The sequence below is a fragment of the Anoplopoma fimbria genome, chromosome 16 (assembly GCF_027596085.1).
Source record: "Anoplopoma fimbria isolate UVic2021 breed Golden Eagle Sablefish chromosome 16, Afim_UVic_2022, whole genome shotgun sequence".
Taxonomy (NCBI): domain Eukaryota; kingdom Metazoa; phylum Chordata; class Actinopteri; order Perciformes; family Anoplopomatidae; genus Anoplopoma; species Anoplopoma fimbria.
Genome location: NC_072464.1, coordinates 7,991,385 through 8,009,669, shown reverse-complemented (window position 1 = coordinate 8,009,669; position 18,285 = coordinate 7,991,385). Strand labels below are relative to the sequence as shown.

The window sequence follows — 18,285 nt, the reverse complement described above, 5'->3', positions numbered from 1 at the left end:
ACATAAATTAATGGGCTGACTGACACAGGCACAAGTACAGTAGCAGATATGAACCACATCTGAAGTCATCTCATCTCTGATTTTATCACCAAATCCTGTGTGTTGCTTCAATGAGGAAACAGATGTAGGTGTTTACTTCTGTAAATCCGTGTAATTTGCTGCTATGCATATTGGGAAATAAATGGAATCAGAATTACTTAACAAGGTAATTCTTCTTTAAACATTGCACTGTCACTATAAAATACTACTGAGTTTGTGGTTTCATCATAGACACCCCAGGGAGTGATGGGTAATCAGACACACTGGACTTATTCTATGACATCAACCCCAAACCTACTTATGGTTGTTTTAGAAATAGAGATGGAACTTAAATGAAGTAATTATTTACTTCAGGGTAAAGACTCCATCGCCTCCATATGTGCATGTTGGGTGAACACACACAACAATTACAGCTCACATGTTTGCCTTGGACTCACTCTGCCCTGGCTTTCTATGACATAACTTCCTTGTTGTATTTTGTCTGGGAAAGGAAGGATCAAGTAACCAATTTAGAGTTACCACCCAAAGCCACATGTCCAGTTTCTCCACAAAGATCAAAATATGTATATGTGTGTGTGTGTGTGTGTGTGGCTGCTTTTATTGGCATTCCCCCGTGTTGTTCCTCACTTTTCTCATACAGTGTAGTGCAGAAGAGCACCCCCCCCACCCCACCCCCCATCATGCAGGAGCTTCATATCAGGCGGTGCACCTCTCAGGTCATAATTTGTTCTGCACCTTAACTAAGGGGCAGAGCCTGGAACACACAGTGGTTATAAGTGTGTGATTGAGTGAGTTTGTGTTTCAGGCCAAAACTGTGCGCTCACATCTGCATAGCTCGCATGCGTTGGGAGTGCATATATATATGCGTGAGTTCATGTCTGTGTGCGCGAGTCTAGTTGCTACTGTCTGGTCATGGGCATTTGCTGCCGCGGTTACGGCGTGATGTCTGGGAGATGTTTTCCCCGCGCCTCATCGCCTCGGAGCATCCAAACGACTTGTCTTATGACTTGATTCTCTCGCTTCACTGGATCAGTTTGCACCTCCGTTGGTCTGGTGTTCTTCTGCTTTTTTTTTGCTTCGTTGACTCCTTTCATTCAGCTTTTAACTTATTTGAGATTTAACTGCAACTTTAAAAAGTTAAGATGTTGCATGTGCCAATTTTTCTTTTAGAGTTTCCTCAGTCTTGGTGATTATTCTCTTTCTAGCAACTGTGACAGAATGTGGGGAATTACAGGAAAGAGAGGAAAGATCAGAATACGCATGCTATTTAGAAATACTAAAATGTGATTATAACATTATATACTTAACAAAAACAGGTTGTTTGTGAGATCACCTGTGCAAAAAACACAACTTGTTTGAGGTCAGACTTAAATTCACACACGCAAACACACAAAAGCATGTTTTCTAAGTGTCATTTGACCAGCCATGACTTCACAGTCAGCTGATTTATGTGTGCTTGTGTTTGTGTGTACCAACATGCACCAGTTCCCAGATGTTTGCCTCAGGAGACGGAAAGGGTTAGCAGTTGCAATTTAGATCCGTACACAGATGAGTAAGAGAAGGAGTGAGGGAGGGAGGGAAAAGTTGAATATGAAGGGGGGAGAGATAACGTGATGGGAGGCTGAGTGGGAGGGGGGAGGGTGGCCACCACACAGAGTGAGAGGGAGAGAAGGAAGGGAGAGAACAGAAGACACAGAAAACAAGGAGCGCTGTGAAGGAGTCTGGTCCGAGCCGGAGCATGAAGCGGCCCACTGCAGGCAACTACTGCCCAAAATAGATATATCTTTTCTTTTTTCTTCTTCCTCCTCCGCTGTGAGAGGAAAGGGAGAGGTTTTCACGGAGGGAACTTCACTGCCGGCCAGAGAGCAGTGAGAGGCAGAGGGAGCTCTCCAGAGATGAACCGAGGAGGGTCTTTGAGAAGGCGTCTCTCCTCTCTGAGGGGGGCATGGCGATGGAGTACGGGCCACCTTTTCAGGAAGGTAGGACGCGGTGGAGGAGCGAATGGATGGATGGATTTAGTCAACACGGGTCCTGTTCTTCTCTACTCCTTCATTGCTTTTTTTCCTTTGTTATAGAGCAGTTTCTCTCGTGTCCTTCGCAGACTTTTTACCAGCCCCCAACGTCTTTCACCCCTTCCCTCCACCCCTCCCTCTTTCTCAGATGGTTAATTTGAATGGCCTGCTTGTAAAGTCAACCTCCACAGATGGTTTTCATCTGGAATCAGGCGCTTTCTGGACCCCCCACTCCAGTTCCTACCTCCTCCTCCTTCTCTCCTCTCCCCCCCTGCCCTCCCTCCTTCCCAACACAACTTCTCAAAGGAGAAGAGTAACAGGTTTTAGGGAGCGGATATTGTGGGATGTTCAGGAGCTAATGTTTTCTACTTTAAAATCAGCTTAGAATTGCAGCTTAGAAGCTGGCCTCATCGATAGTCATGGCTAAACAGAACCCTCCATTCATAGAATCACAGCACTTGAACATCACGATGTTCTCAATGACAGCATCAGAGTGAGAGAAAGTTATTGACTAATTACTGACCGTGGCTTCACTGCGACGCGTTTATTTACCCAGATGGTTGCACTTTAACATACATGGTGTCGCTCATAAAATGCTCTGCACGCCAATTCAGACTAATCTGAAGCAAAAACTGTGAATTTACTGCCATCTTTGCGGCATAATACAAACACCATCTCCTCAAAACTCTCTTCCACTCTCTAATTAAGGTATATGTTTGCATTCTTGTTGAAATGGTGGCACTTTGCAATGCTTGTTGTCGTCCGTGGGACAGAATTTCTTGTCTGTTGTTTACCTTTTCATTGAAAAATCACAGGATGTTGTGATCACCTCACAGTGGTACTTTTTTTAGGGGACTTTGGGCTTTCCCTGACTTCTTTGCACAACAAGTTCCACAGCTCCGCTCAAAACAAGCACTCTTAGCCGTCTTCATCCTCTGAGACCATCTCTGAACTTTTTTTTTTTTTTTTTTTAGGCCGTTTCTTGCTCATTCATCTCTGTCCTCCTCTGGCGACTGCACTTTATAGCCCCTGGCAACATACTGAAACGTTTAGGCCGAAGCACAGAAAGAAAATGGGGGATTTGCTTTGTGTCGCCTCAGTTGGGGCCACGGACTCATGTGAATACTTACCATGTAAGATGGAGCAAAGGAATGGTGCATAGGATTTGTTGAGATGAATTGGATTTGCATAGACAGAAAAGAATATTGGCAAACACTGTGTCGTCTGATTCATTTATGCCTGCGTTTGTTTCTCGTATATGTATAAGTATTCATTCAGCAAGAAAGAATTTGGACACTAATTCAATCAATATGTGCTATGTTGGGAGATCTTTCCTTTTAAAAGATGTAAGAATTTTTGCAAGAATAGTCAACTTTTTCACTGCTATCTAGTGTCAAAACAAGTTTTTTCCAATAACAATATTAGTAAAATAAAAATACCTTAAATGCTGGGTTGGGTATCAGCAAGTATGCTAGTCTATGCACCGATCCCATATCATGTTATCATATCATTTATGAGCTCATTTACGTACACAGTATCAACAACATAACACTTACTACCCGAACATCCTGCCTGATCGGTACTGTGCTGGTAATGGGTTTCTTTTAATTGAATTCTGTTCCCTTCAATCTCCAATTTTCTACATATCAGGGTCAGGGAAATAAGGTTGGAGCGCCTCTACCAAGTTAGGGCTCATAGACTCAATTCACAAGAAAAAACACTACTACCTTGCTAGCTAGTTGGCTAGAGCTAGCGTTACAGGAAATCCAAGTATGGGGCATCCTTAGAAATTCCTGAATTATTGTTATTGTTGCAATTTTTTTACAGTGGATTTTGGAATGTTACTTGCAATGTATTGCAAAATATAAACAAAATTCTTGCCGATTTTTAGGATGTTTTGGGGGGAAAAAACTGCTACAAATGTTACCATTTTGGGCTGCAACCACAACATTGGAACAAGCCCACTCACATGATTTACTGCACATATGGATGCTGTCTCCGTTAGTTTGAATGTGTACTCTGACAAACCGTCAGGCGTTAGAGAGCAGAGCAGGCTGAAACTCATCCAGGGAGGCGAGCAGGACTCTAGACACCGATGCTCAGTCATCCAGTCTGATCTAATGGATGATGATGGATAACAGCCCCCTCCTGTGTACATGTGACCCAAACACCATAGGGGAGTGAACAAGTCCATGTCACCTTTGACCCCCACCTTTAGCTGGTTTTGAGGGGGGATGCGAGGAAGTCTAGGCAAAGTGGAGCCAAACACAGTCAATCAACTTCAGTCACACTTCCTCTGCAAGGGCCTCTCTGCTTTGATTTGTTGGGGTGCCATCTGACGCCATTCTCACACAGCATCGTATAAGAGGGCCCATTGCTTGTTGCACTTTGCGCGCAGTGTGTAAAATGTGACCTCAAGTGTAAAGCGAGGCAATGATCAGAATTTGTCTCTCAATTTATTCAATTTAGAGAGATGAATACAATTTATAAATCAATTTTCAACCAGTCGTCAACACCATTAAAGGCAGAATGAGTCAGATTTCTCGGTTGCAGTTTGTGAACACACAGTTGAAAGTTGGCCCCTCCTCCCCGGATCAACGAGTGTAACAGCGCTGGGGGAAAGCCAACCCCAGCTCACACTTTTTTTGGAAGGAGCTTAGTCCGCTTGGTGTTTTCCTCCCTATATTTGCATTTTTTTTTCAGCACTGTGTCCGTCATTTATGTACTGTCCTCTTGGATGCTTGCTAACAATGGCACCTGGTTGCTACGCTTTTTATGGAGGTTGGACCACTGAAACGTCCCGAACTCAGCAAATTCATAAAACACAGGCAGAGGGCAAGGTCTCTGTGGATACAGACACCAACACACACTAGTAGTGGGTCATGAGTGATGATTGAGAGGGATTATTTTCGTAGGAGTCTATACATTGTTTTTAGGAAATTCCTACTCATTCCATCTTTAACAAGAACGAACTTGTGGTACAGTCAGAGAACAGTTAGGTTCTGGGATTGCCTTATAACTAATACAATCACGGATCAATAGCAGTTTAATCCACAATCAAGCAATGGAACTATTTGTGGCATTTGAAAAAAAAAAAAATAATAATTCACAATGAACTTTTATTATATGTATATATATAAATAGTATGTATGAAAGTTATATGTATAGGTCTATGTTAAAGTACTTTTGTTTCTCTTTGTGTTTTGCAGGGCTCAACGAAATCTTCAAAGAGCATGGAGTCCCGGCGCAGACCATCGAGGTAGGAACTCTTTTATTCAAGCCTTCAAGTTTGCCATAAAAGGCTTCATATGGCTTATTGGGCTGTATTTTTTGAATTATTTTAGGATCTAATCTCCACCGTTTTCTCCAAAAGAACAAAAAGATAATGAAGGCTGGGAAACAAATATCAAGCACAACCTTATCCATCCTCTAACACATTCAGCTTGAGTCATGAAGTATTTGAAATGAAAAGTTTTGGTGTAATATGATATTTGCCGTAGCAACATGCCCTGCCATTGAACTGCACCTCACGCTGTTTGGTTGGACACAAAAATATTTGCTGTCGACCCCACTCACCTCGGCCCTTAGGGAATCACAGATGTTGTCAGTTGTGTAAGTGATGTGTAAAACTGGACACCACAACAGTTGGGGCTGAAGCGCTGTGCTGAGTTTGAGTGACAGTTTGATTCCCTCACAGCAAGCCATAGAGTTGATACAGAGTTATAAAAACATTTCAACATCTGATACATCGTCGTTAATAACAGCACCGGCACAGTATGAGATTACAGTCATTTTCCATCCATATAAAGGAAAAATCATAGGCTTTTCAAAAGTGCATAACAGCAGTCATGACGGTTATCTATTATGTAATGTTCTTTCTATCCAATCAAACTAGTGCGTCCAGACAGGCTTATTTACATTCTGATACAGACGGATACATTTTAATCTGTAAAATGTGCATAATGCTACAGAGCTGATAGAGAGATAACAAGCCCTCATCCACTACACAAAAAATGTGATGTATGTTGAAGATAAATTAGGATGCATACATACTGTTGACACCCTATTGAGTTTTTTTATTTTTGAAATGTTATCTTCTTTATTACATCTGGTTGTGCATGAATACACCAGAGTTATTAATGTTATTTGTTTCCAAATAACATACTGTAAACTACTGCATAGCCATCAAATGTAATCATCTTATCAGATCATCACAGCTATGTCTCAGTAAAGCAAACATGCAAAATGACTATATGTTGGAGTAAAAAAAAAAAAAAAGAATATTGTTAAAGGAGAAAACATATAGGTACAGCTTTGATCAAACTGTTCTGCCACTATACTGGCAGGGCTATTACGTCTTATAAAATCTATAGTGTTTGGCTAGACATTTTATCACCTTATGAAGTTTTATGGCAAATATTTTAACAAAAAATTACTGTTTCGGGCCACCCCACAAATGGAAGTTAAACGTTCACCCTACCCTCAGCTCTATTTCGGTCTCACTCCACTGACTCTTATGCTGGGGTAAGCTAGTTGCCAACTTTGACTGTGTCCTTGGTGACTCGGTGCTTGGTAGGAAGTGTAGAGTCTTTTTATTCAAGTTTTTTTGCTGTGAATAAGGTTGATCAGAGGGATGTTTGTGGGCTTGAAAGCCAAAACATTGAGCTAAATAAAATGAATAAAAAGCTCTGTGAGTTCTGAAGGTTGGGATATAATTCTCTACAGTTTTGTCATTACATGAGAAAAACTTTATACACGAAATTTCATCCATTGTTAAGACAATAACTATGAGTGCAGCTTCAAGTATGTGCAGGAATAATAATTATTTAGCCTTATGCCATTTTTATGAAGTGACTAGTGACTGATTATTGACCCTTGAGATCATGGGAACCGGTAGGTGTTCACCACCAGGGAAGTGTGGGATGATGGAGGCCTCTCAGTGTTTTAGATTGAAGAGACAGAAGTCTTGGTTGTGCACTATTATTACTAAGAAATATCCGGCAAGATGTTTTACTGCCTAATGTCTCAGGTGTCCCTATGAAACATTCCTAACACATTGTTGATCTCTGTTAAAATGAACCAGTGAGATCACTGCAGCGCTGAAATTGAGCGTGTGGAGATAGCGCTTCGTCCTTTTAATGCGACGTGCAGAAAAAAAGCACAATCGCTTCATCTCTTCAGCTGATGAGAAGCAGGTTGGCGCTAGGCCGGTCAGCGCATGCTGGTGGATCTGGAAGAGGACCAAACCACAGGTCTATATTGGCACTGACTGCACCCAGAGGCCTAAGACATACATATGCAGAGACAGAGAGGGCAAAGAAGAGGAAAGGGAATACTAAGAATGATGCAAAAAGGAGCGAGAGAGATGCAAGAAATGTAAGAAATAACAACAAACTTTTGGCAAATTACAAAACCCTTAAAGACACAACTTTTAGAACTATTTCAAAGTATGTTGCAACACATGAGAAAGAGCATGTGTGACATATCAGTTTCATGAATAATTTCCAGTAAGCAAGTTCTGAGTGGGTCCAGATGTACAGTACAAAACAGGTTACAGTGCTTGTATAGTAAACCTGGAGAGCTCTTCTGTCCCAGACATATGAGCAATTTCCTCAGGGGCTTCTTACAGCTGACAAATGTGGGAAATATGCTGCAGTCTGGGCCTCAAGGGTCCAGACGCCTCTCCCTTAACCTCTCCATCTCACTAACCACATTCTCTGTAGACATTTTGAAATGGACAAGATCAGCGCAGGCACTTAAAGGAGTAGTTTTGCACAAAATGAAAAATCTGTCAATGCCTTTTTGAAAGTTAAAGAAAGCTGTTGAAATCAAATACACTTATTCACTTTCTTTGTGTTAAACTGTTACTTTTAACAAGCTGTTTTTGATAGCTTAAAAAAAATCCAAACTTTTCTCCAAAGAATTGGCAAATCAAGAAGATAATGAGATAAGTGTTGGATTTTGGAACTCTTAATGAGATCAGTTGGCAACAGAGCAGTGGATAATGCTGCACTAGCTGTTTGGAGAAACTTGACAGAAGCTCAATTAAGGAAAAAAGCCATGAGAGGCCGTGATTTACAGTGGTTTTACAGCAGCTAAGGGGTGTTGCTCCAACAACGAGGAGCGGACGGTTACTACATATACCTGGCAAGGTTTCATAATGTGAAGTTGAACCCCCTCGCTTGGGGTAGTGACTCCCTTCCAACCCAAAGGGCGCAATCCACCGATTCCCAGTCAATGTCTTCTTATTCTGTTTTCCCTCTTAGACAGCCAAAGTTTATGATCACAAAATGTGTTAAATGCAGAGAGTGAGAGCTAATCCTTTAGAGGCCAATGCGAACCCTCTAGTATAACTTCATTGTGGACATACGATTTATGTGGTGTGTTACCATATTAGGATATTTGTTTGTTGTAGTCTCGAAGAACAGTGTGTTCAACTGAATCAGAAATGGAATTTGCTGAATTGAAATCCACCTGAAGAGGAGGGAATTTTCAGAAAAAACAACCTTTGGCACTCTTGTCCTGGACATACATGGTTAAAGTGATCAACGACTATCTGGTCTGATAAACACCAGAACCTGTGTAACAAAACACATGTGCTGCATTACTTCTGGGTATTAAACTCCTATTATTTGGCGGTCCAGCGGTCCACCTCAGTTTTGTTTTGTATGCGCGGCAAGGCCTTTGATATGCAAAATTGCTGTCTGACCCACACTGAAGATTAAATGCCTCTCTATCTCTCTGACAGGAGCACAAGTCTGCTGCAGGCCCTGGAGGAGAGCTACGAGCTGGACCTGATCTACATCACAGAGAGGATCATCTCCGTCTCCTTCCCCAGCAGTGTGGAGGAGCAGAACTACGCTGCCAACCTGCGGGAGGTCGCCTCCATGCTGCGCTCCAAACATGGCCAAAACTACCTGGTACGCTTCTGCTGTGTTCATGTGGATAGCTCTGGCATGAATAGAGTGATTTACTTTTTTCAAAAATGAATGAAACAAACAGCGTAAGTTCAGGTAGGAACATGTAGTCATTAAAGCTCCCGGGGTCAGCCGATCATCAGCTGATCCCTCACAGTCCCGACTACAAATCTACACACACATTCACGCGACAGATGTTTTACTTGTTTCTGTGTACATCTCTGTTCACACAATGCTATTGGTATTGATATCTGGGGTTCAGTGGCCAGTGGCTGCTACTACAGTCAAGTTAGAAAATCACCATTCAAAACCTCAGCCTTAACCTATAGTATATGTTATTTCTGCTACAAGCTTCATCCTTTGTTTCTTATTGAACTTTAAGGCTAGGAAACTTCCCTGCAGTTTAAGTGGGTTGTTTGAGTCCCAAAACCTATTTCTATATGTGTGTAAAACAACATTAGATGAATTTAGATGAATAATGAATAGGACAATGTTCAAAATGGGGATGCACCAAACCGACTTTTTCAGTCCGGCTACTGATACCGGAGTTTTCTGCCAATACCGAGTACTGATCCTATACCCGTGTTTAAGTAATAAGCTATATGCTTCACTGTGTAGAAAAGACTCCCTGTGGATTTCTCCACTTTCATTCACAGAGAAATCCAAAGTTTCTCTAGTAAGAGTGATAATCAACGTAAAAGTTAGGGTTAAGACTTTTTCTCTACATATCTAAAAACGCAGTGTGTTCATCTGCTCTAATATTAGTCCCTCAGGTTAGCATGTCCAGCTAGCAAGCTAACATAGTAGTAACCTAGCATTACTATACTACCTTTGCAAAGCCAGCAAAGGAAAACCTTTGTTAGAGTAAAGACTGATCAATGTTAACAGTCTTAAATCATATATATATACTAACATATATTCTTGTCTGTCAATCTTCTGTACAATTTAATGCTGAGGAATTGTTATGATGGTGTTTTTGTTTTTTTTCTTAGCTCTTCAACCTCAGTGAGAAGCGTTATGACATCAGCCAACTTAATCCAAAGGTAAACCTGACTTACTCGATATCTTCTCCTCTCCTCTCCTCTCCTCTCCTCTACTTTTTTATCTCTCTTCTCCTCTCCTCTCATGTATATTGTACTGACCATCAATCTGACTGAAAATCTCTCTTCTCACCCAGGTGTTGGACTTTGGCTGGCCTGACCACCACGCTCCAGCCCTGGATAAAATCTGCAGCATCTGCAAGGCCATGGACACCTGGCTGAGTGCGGACAGCCACAATGTGGTGGTGATACACAACAAGGTGAAACTAAAAGGGTGCTGCTGTGAGAATGGTATCTGTATGCAGTGCTATCAGGCTCCTCTCAGGGCCCCCACTTCCTGCAACTGTCTGGTGTGTTTGTGTGTGTAATGACGAGTGAATGGTGTTTGTGTGTGAGAGTGTGTCTCTTATTTTGCTTGTTTGGGTTGGGTCGTGCTGGACGAGGGTTAGGAAAACACAAATTAGGGAGATGAGGCACCCCACTCATCATGGCTATTTAGGTTTATTTACCCTTTTTACTTGTAACAATGCCATAAAAACTTGATTGACCAATATCTTGGTGTTGTTGCCTAAACTTACTTGCATCACATTATACTTTTGTGGCAAACCACACTCATCTGGCTCCTAAACATGCCGACACAAACCATAAAAAGTATGTCCAAATGCAACTACTAGACCGAGGTCCCTAACGTAATGCCTCATGATTTTCACGTTAACCCTCATTGCGTTCCTGATTGTGTTTTGCAACATAAGAATTAACCATTGGATCCGTGCCTCATTCCAAAATGTTCCCACAGGGAGGTTACAAACAAGTCGGCTGCCATAACAACTGGTGTTATTCTACGGCAAGTTGAGTAATGCTGGTGATGAGTGTGGGCTTGGAAGTTGTGGTGGTCACTAAGGAAGCAGGCCACTTTGGGTTGACACATATCAACAAATCATTTCCACTGGGCTCCACGCTGTTTAAGCAGCCGCGTTATTTATACTGTGGACAACACTCATCCTCCACTGTGACCCTTGTTTTAAAGATGGATGGATATGAAGAATGAATGCAATCTGAGGTTGGTTTGTTGCCATAGTAACGTGCTTGGACTTTGGCTCAGTGAACTACCCATTAAATGCCCAGCTACTATTTTTTCTTACTATATAAATAACAGGTATAATCACATGAATCTTGATATCTTTTATGATTGAAATTGATATTTATAATGTAAGCAAATCTTTAAAGGGGTACTTCACCAATTTACCAGTCGCTTGACAAGTCTTAAGGGGAGCTATTTAGCCTGTAACAGCTTTTTCAAATGTCTTCTGTGGTTCTGAATAAATAACCCTGATGATGTCATCAGGCTTGGGCTTGGAAACTTTACACTCATAGCATGGAGTTTGAAAAATCTGGGTACTTTCTAGGCAGCAGAGGCACAACACAAAGATACTATCACGTTGAATTATGGGAAATGTATGATCCTTCAATTTTGGATTTTGACCACAACTAGTGACTAAAAGTCCAAACTTTATGGAAGTGCAGTACTTAAGTTCTGGAGTAAGTCCTGACTGCATCAGACTTTAGTAACATTGATTTAGTTATCTAAATCGTTGCTGTTTAGGTTCTACTTTTTGGTTTTTAATAATGGTGATCTGACTACCTTGGTTCTTGAATTTTGCATTTAAAAACAACACACGAATAAAACTATAGCCCCATTTAAGAAATTTCTATATTATGAAGATGTGTAAAGATAAATTGTTCTTATGACACCATCATGACCTGGAAGATATTTGAAGTCAACTCTTGCTTGCTTGATGTCTTTTCAGGGCAACCGGGGCAGAACTGGAGTGGTGGTGGCAGCATACATGCATTACAGCAACATATCTGCCAGGTAGGTCTATAATCCCAACTATACCTGCAGAGGGGTAAATCACAAACTGCTTTAAGAGAGAGGACCGAAAACTAGAGAGAGGGAGCGAGATTCATATGTTTTTTAGGAAACAGAAAAATAGAAGAGGAGAAAAACATGCAGTAGGGGGAGACACAAGGAGGATACACAACAGGATAAAACAGATAAACCAGCATTGTTCATCACAAGACTCGATCCCCGTTGCAAGAATAGACAGAGATGTGATGAACAGAAGGAGGAGGGGTGGAACTCGAGACACTTTTTGTACTTTTAGTAGAAAGGGAAGAAAGGAAAAGTGTTCTATATAATAATTTTGAGCAGAAAGCAATGAGTTAGCGAGTCACCAGATCATAAGACTCAAACTATGAAGGCCCCTCTTATTCTTTCTTTTTATTGGATTTGATTTTAGGTATGTCAAAACAGAATGGCATTCAATCACAAAAAGCAGGGAGATGTAAACTGTTAAACAATCAGAAGGCAAGCGCATGACTTGGTGTTGTTTAGTCTGGAACACTGATTGTCCTGGCTTTCTTTTTATTACGTTCTCTTCCCTGTAAAAGTATTAGATTTCACTTGGAATTAATTTTCTTACAAAACTAAAGCTGGGGTGAAGCTGCTTTGAATAGATAAGTAGCAGCAAAGGATGAAAACACTGTGACACTTGCCATATGGGAATATAGATGTTAAGAAAAAATATTACAATAGAATGTTTAACTGTGTGCTATACGAAACAAAGGTTATGCAGAATTAGCTGTCAGACATAAACAATGAGGCCACTTTGGTCTGCAAGATCTTCAGATGTGCACTGGACTCAAGTGGCTTACATTGCATGACATAACAGGGAATAGTATGAATCCTCTATATATTCTAGTGTGAAATAGTATAACTATTTGTCCTATGTCTATGTTTGTGTTGACCCATGTGTTTGGTGTGATTTCTGATAATAAGAGTGCTAAAGAAGGGTTCAATTGCTTTGATTTTCATTAAAATAATTTTGTCATGGTGTCAGTCAGATTTCTTACATGGCAGTACTGTGACAATTCTGCACACACATACATCGTATTCTAATCTTAAAATACTAACTTCACTCAAATGTACAATTTTTTTGTGTTTGAATGCAGTGCTGACCAGGCTCTGGACAGGTTTGCCATGAAGCGCTTCTATGAAGACAAAGTGCTTCCCGTTGGGCAGCCATCTCAGAAAAGGTCAGCCTTCCCCCACTTATTGTTTACTGTGTGAGTTTGACCCATAGATTGTATATTTAAAGGGGACATAGTCACTGTGATGTCACCCATTGGTTTGTGGACTAGTTTTTTGAAGCCTGGAGTATTTTGGACGTTGGCACCATGGTTTTTGGGTGTTGCCATCTTGTGTTTTTGCAACATGAAGTGGAACAATGGGGTTGAGCTAAATCTAACTAACACTAAATGTTATAATAATTATAATTATTACAATAATCCTAAAACTTTTTGGTTGACCAAAATGTTACAATTAACTTTTATGAACTGAAAACACAGAGTGAAAGCCACAGACTTAAACATACCCTGCTTCATTGTCTACTTTACTCTAAATGGGACTTTAATTTTACTAAATAAACATGCTGTATTGAAACTAGGGATTGAGACAATAAACTCAGAGGAGATGCCCCTGCTGGCCAGTAGACAGACTGCAAGTTTAAGGCACTTCCACATCGGCTTAACTTTTCAGAAGCTGAAGTTGCTGCCTGGTTTGACCCCAATGTGAACTGTATGACAAAGAAACCTTTGTCTTATGATTTTGATATGTCTAACTTATTAGCAAAGAGTTGCACATTTACGCATATAGCAAAAGAGGAGCAACATTAGCATTCATTTTGAGTTGTTTTTATCCACCTGACAAATATCCACTATTCAGCCTCCTCTCCCTGCTTTGCTCTCTAACAACTCCTGAGGGTAAATTTAGTCTCTTTAACTGCTAAATACTCCACTATGTTCACCAAATAGTCTCTACCATTGTCTGTCTGCTGTTTTGTGCTGGGAAGATAGTGTGGAGTGGGTTTTTCTAATCACGTTTGAGCGGGCTTTGGTTGCATGCAGGCAAACAGTTCGTCTGAAGAGCAAATAGGCAAAAAGCAAATGCTGTAATACAATCTTCGAGCCCATCGGCAATTATCTGATGATAATGAACTCTTAGTGAAAACTGGCTAATGTGAATCAATCTGGTCGCATATGTCCTCTCTCAAGTCCAACTCGGTTCTAGTGTTTCAAGTTGGAAAGAGGAAAGGAAGAGGAAGTCTTGGCCCAGTTATCCACTGGCTACACCGGAACCCCCAGAATATTGGCTGTTGCCCCCAGAGACTAAACCTTAAATAATCTAGTTGATTGATTATGATCATGGTAAAAACAAGGTGAAAGGTTGGCTCAGTCAGCACGGCTGACAACAATCATCGTTGTCAGCACGGCTGACAACAATCATCGTTGTTTCGATAGGTCAAAGCTAAAGGACTTTGTATCTTTGTTGCGATGAACACAGGATTATACCTTCTTCCCTTTAAGATTCATGATACTATTTGCCAGATGGGAAACCTAGCATCATGTTCATGTCCTCCTGTTCTCTGCCTCTGCGTCCCTCAGGTATGTGGAGTACTTCAGCGGCCTGCTCTCCGGACACATCAAGATCAACAACAAACCGCTGTTCCTTCACCATGTCATCATGCACGGCATCCCCAACTTCGAGTCTAAAGGAGGTGGGTGTTGTGCACAGAAATGCATTCACTTATCCGTATTTTAAACGCACACTATTTCTGTTGTAATAGCTTTTAAAAAAAATTGTGTTCCAGGTTGTCGTCCTTTTCTCAAGATCTACCAGGCCATGCAGCCCGTGTACACATCTGGGATCTAGTGAGTCTTAAAACATACTCATACTCAAATGCTTTTACAAGATTCCAGGGATAGCAAGCTCGTAATGGCTCAATAATAAAAAAAAACTGATTTTCCTTTATAGCTTCTCCCTTAACTCCACTGCCCCCCCAATATCCACATACCTCATCACTCTTGCCAGTTTACACTCTGTGCTTCCCTCACATTATTGTATTTAGTTAGCCTCCCCAGCTGCAGGCTCTTGTTTCTCCACTTCAGATCCCGCAATCTCTTCTTGTGTAATTTGTGAGTGGAGAGCCAATGAAACAGGCAGACAGACATCCATGTGGACACCTGCAGGGGTTTCCTGTGAGAGGACCCCCCCTGGTTCCCAGGGCCAGGGAAAATGGAAATAAATGGAATCTATGATTTCCTCTTGTTGTTTTCCAAAGAGGGGAAGTTAGATGCGGGAGGAGAGGAGATCTACACTGCCGTCAGATGGGTGAAGCAGGCATACAGGCTACATTTACACCACATCTAAAAGCATTTTTATTTTAAATATAACAGACACAGCTTATTATATCTGGTTTCTTAAAACCTGTCTTAAAAAAACATGCATGCTAATGATCATGCAGTTTCTATAGCTAAAAGAGCAATTTGTATACTTAACTAGCATTTTTAACCTAAAAGTTACTCTCAGGAATGTTATGAAACAGTCTCAGTTTAATACTGAGGTCTCTATATTACCTAAATAAATAAACAAGACCCTCAGCGAAAAGTTTGTTTTTTCTATTTTGATATTCTTAATGCTTGTCATAACAACTATGATCATGCAGGTTCACCAGAACTCCTTCAGCTCATTCATTTAAAGTCATGTTTCTGGCCACCAAAGTAATATTTACTCTCCTTTAAGCTCTGTTGGTCTCCCCTGACTCCTATGGTAGTGCTACATGTTCCATGTAGAAATAAGGTTAATAAGAGCAGAGTTTGTGAACCAGAAAACCAAAACAGAAAGCTGAAAGATGCTTAAATGCTTAATAGAGCTTGTTACCACAAGCAGCACCTTTTACATTACACATACTCATTGTATCCATCATTACTATAAAATACAGCAGTGCAGCTTTAAACTCCCTGATCCCTTTGTCCTGCCTATATCTAACTACTTGCCTTTTCCCCCTCATTTTAACTATGGAGCTGTTATGAAGTGTTTCACAGTCAGCACTGCAAATAGTAAAGCCTAATGGCATGGGACTGTTTCTAAGATATCCATTCTTACAATAGTGCCAATATTCTAAACACATTCACAGCATACACCATAACTAGGTGTGACAGAATCAGTGCACATGTACTTCCAGACTGTCAGCCGCTTAAAGCCCCAAGTCACATACCTCCCCACTTTCTCTCACATGCTCTATATTAACACTCTCCACCCTTTGATCCTACGTTTCCAGTTAGACAATCGTGTAGACACTAATACCCAAAATTAGCCCGGCACTGTTGAAGCAAATAAGGGATTGTTAGTAGACGATGTAGATCAGGTGGGCATGGTAATACCCAGACAATCAGCATCAAAAAGAAAGTAAACCTTAAGCCGATGCAATGGAGTGATGTTTAACTGGGGCGGCTGTGGCGTAGTGGAGAGCAAGGTAGTTCTCCAATCAGAGGGTCGGTGGTTCGATACCCGGCTTCGGCAGTCGATGTGTCCTTGGGCAAGACACTTAACCCCAAGTTGCTCCCGAAGGCTTGCCATCGGTGTGGACTGGATGATGAATGTTAGTTAGAGTCTGATGGTGGCACCTTGCATGGTAGCCTGTCATCAGTGTGTGAATGGGTGAATGATATGTAACATACTACTGATTGTAAGTCGCTTTGGATAAAAGCGTCTGCTAAATGACTGTAATGTAATGTAATGTAACTGTACTGTGATCATTTTTACAGCAGTAATGATGAAGGCAGTCTTGTGATATAACATGTTTGCTTTTTCCTATTGCAGTAATGTTCAGGGTGACAGCCAGACAAGCATCTGCATCACCATTGAACCTGGTCTTCTTCTGAAAGGGGACATCTTGGTAAGAATGGCACAGACACACTGCATTAAAAAATCCATAAAATACGATCTTACTTGTTTGGATCTCATTCTGTCACATTTCAACCAGGAAACAAGAAACTGGAAACATTTTTGTCTTATGTCATGTTAACACCTGTGTGAAGCCAATAACAGAGACAGTCTATTGTCTTACTTTTTTCCAGTGCCAGAAGGAAAAAATAAATAAATGGATGTTAAGAGATGATTATCCTTGTATGAGAACAGCTGTGGAAATGTACAGAGGATGTACAGATTATTTATTGTATATTAGTACAGATGGAATTCCAGTAGTTTTTTTCCAATCGTGACGTTGTATGTACTGAATGCATGTGCTGCAGCAGTTTATAGGGTCCATTTATAGAATAAATAGGGCCATAAAAACATGGGGGAAGACAGTTTAGACTGGGTCTTATACCTCACTTTATAGACCATCATTAGCACACAATACGTTTGCTGGAAACTATGACGTCAAAATGGCTATGTACTTCAGCGTACTTCCTTTGGAACTGCGTCTGGAAACACAGGGTTCTGTTTGAGCATGACATGAGCATTCGAAAGTGCGTGTTAGATGTTTTTTTTCAGTTCTTTGTGACACATATTTTCACATTTTGGCATGTTTTCTTCTTGGCCATTTGCACTTTTAAAATAGGGAAAGGGGAATCCTTAATTAAATTGCACTTTTGACTTATTCTGCATTTATTTAAAGCAGAAGAACTGCACACATCAGCAAAGTTTCTGCTTCTGCTGTCATTCAGGCCATCATGTTATCCATGATATGTCCTCGGGGCTCATAATTTCAGCATGGAGAATTTCAAAGGAGCACTTACTGTATACCCAAGGCTGTTAGGTATTGGCCCCTTGGAGCTGAGCTCATATCTCATCCTTTATTTAAGACAGACTAATGGATTCAGCTGAATGCATCAGCGGACCGAGCCGTGGCCGCCGACGCTCGTTATTATTCAGATAACGCAGGGAATGTGAGCTGTGGCTTTATGGGAGAGACATCAGTCAGCATGGAGTGTGCTCCTGCATTTAAAACTGCACTGGTATGTGTTTGTGGAAATGAGTTATGGATAATATGACTGCACAAGAGTGATTCATTACCGAATGGTTATATTAAAAAAAGATAATCAGAACTTAAAAGGAAAAGCTTAACATTTTCTAACTTTTCATTAAACATTTCAGATCACTTATGTGGGGTGAGAAGGGCTTTGGTTAGTTTATGTTTGTGTGTGAACATAAAACTGTGCCAGGGCACTAAAGGCGACATGTAAGCTTGGAATGATAGTTTTTCCTTCTACTTCGTGTTCGCAAACTTGGCTCAGCAGCCTTGTGTTCCTCCTGAAACGGACCCCTTAGTGGGAGGTTTGCCATATCCCCAGAAAGCTGCACTAAGCCACAGGATATTCTTCTTTATCTTCCTATCGTCCTCAATCCTTTATGTGCTTGTGTGGATTTCGGGG

General features: G+C 41.0%; 1 protein-coding gene across 5 annotated transcripts in view; it reads left to right on the top strand.

Moving 5' to 3' along the window:
- The window catches only part of tns1b (tensin 1b), a 163,835-nt gene that overhangs the window by 102,949 nt on the left and 42,601 nt on the right, over nt 1-18,285 (top strand). For 4 of the 5 annotated variants that reach the window (XM_054614701.1, XM_054614700.1, XM_054614703.1 and 1 more), the window contains 9 exons: nt 5,261-5,310; nt 8,800-8,971; nt 9,961-10,011; nt 10,146-10,268; nt 11,817-11,881; nt 13,021-13,104; nt 14,512-14,624; nt 14,718-14,778; nt 16,730-16,805. In XM_054614701.1, coding sequence (XP_054470676.1) covers nt 5,261-5,310; nt 8,800-8,971; nt 9,961-10,011; nt 10,146-10,268; nt 11,817-11,881; nt 13,021-13,104; nt 14,512-14,624; nt 14,718-14,778; nt 16,730-16,805 — 795 coding nt within the window. Of the gene's footprint in view, nt 1-1,998; nt 2,019-5,260; nt 5,311-8,799; nt 8,972-9,960; nt 10,012-10,145; nt 10,269-11,816; nt 11,882-13,020; nt 13,105-14,511; nt 14,625-14,717; nt 14,779-16,729; nt 16,806-18,285 lie in introns of those variants that run through there. The other variant, XM_054614705.1, reaches the window with a different exon arrangement.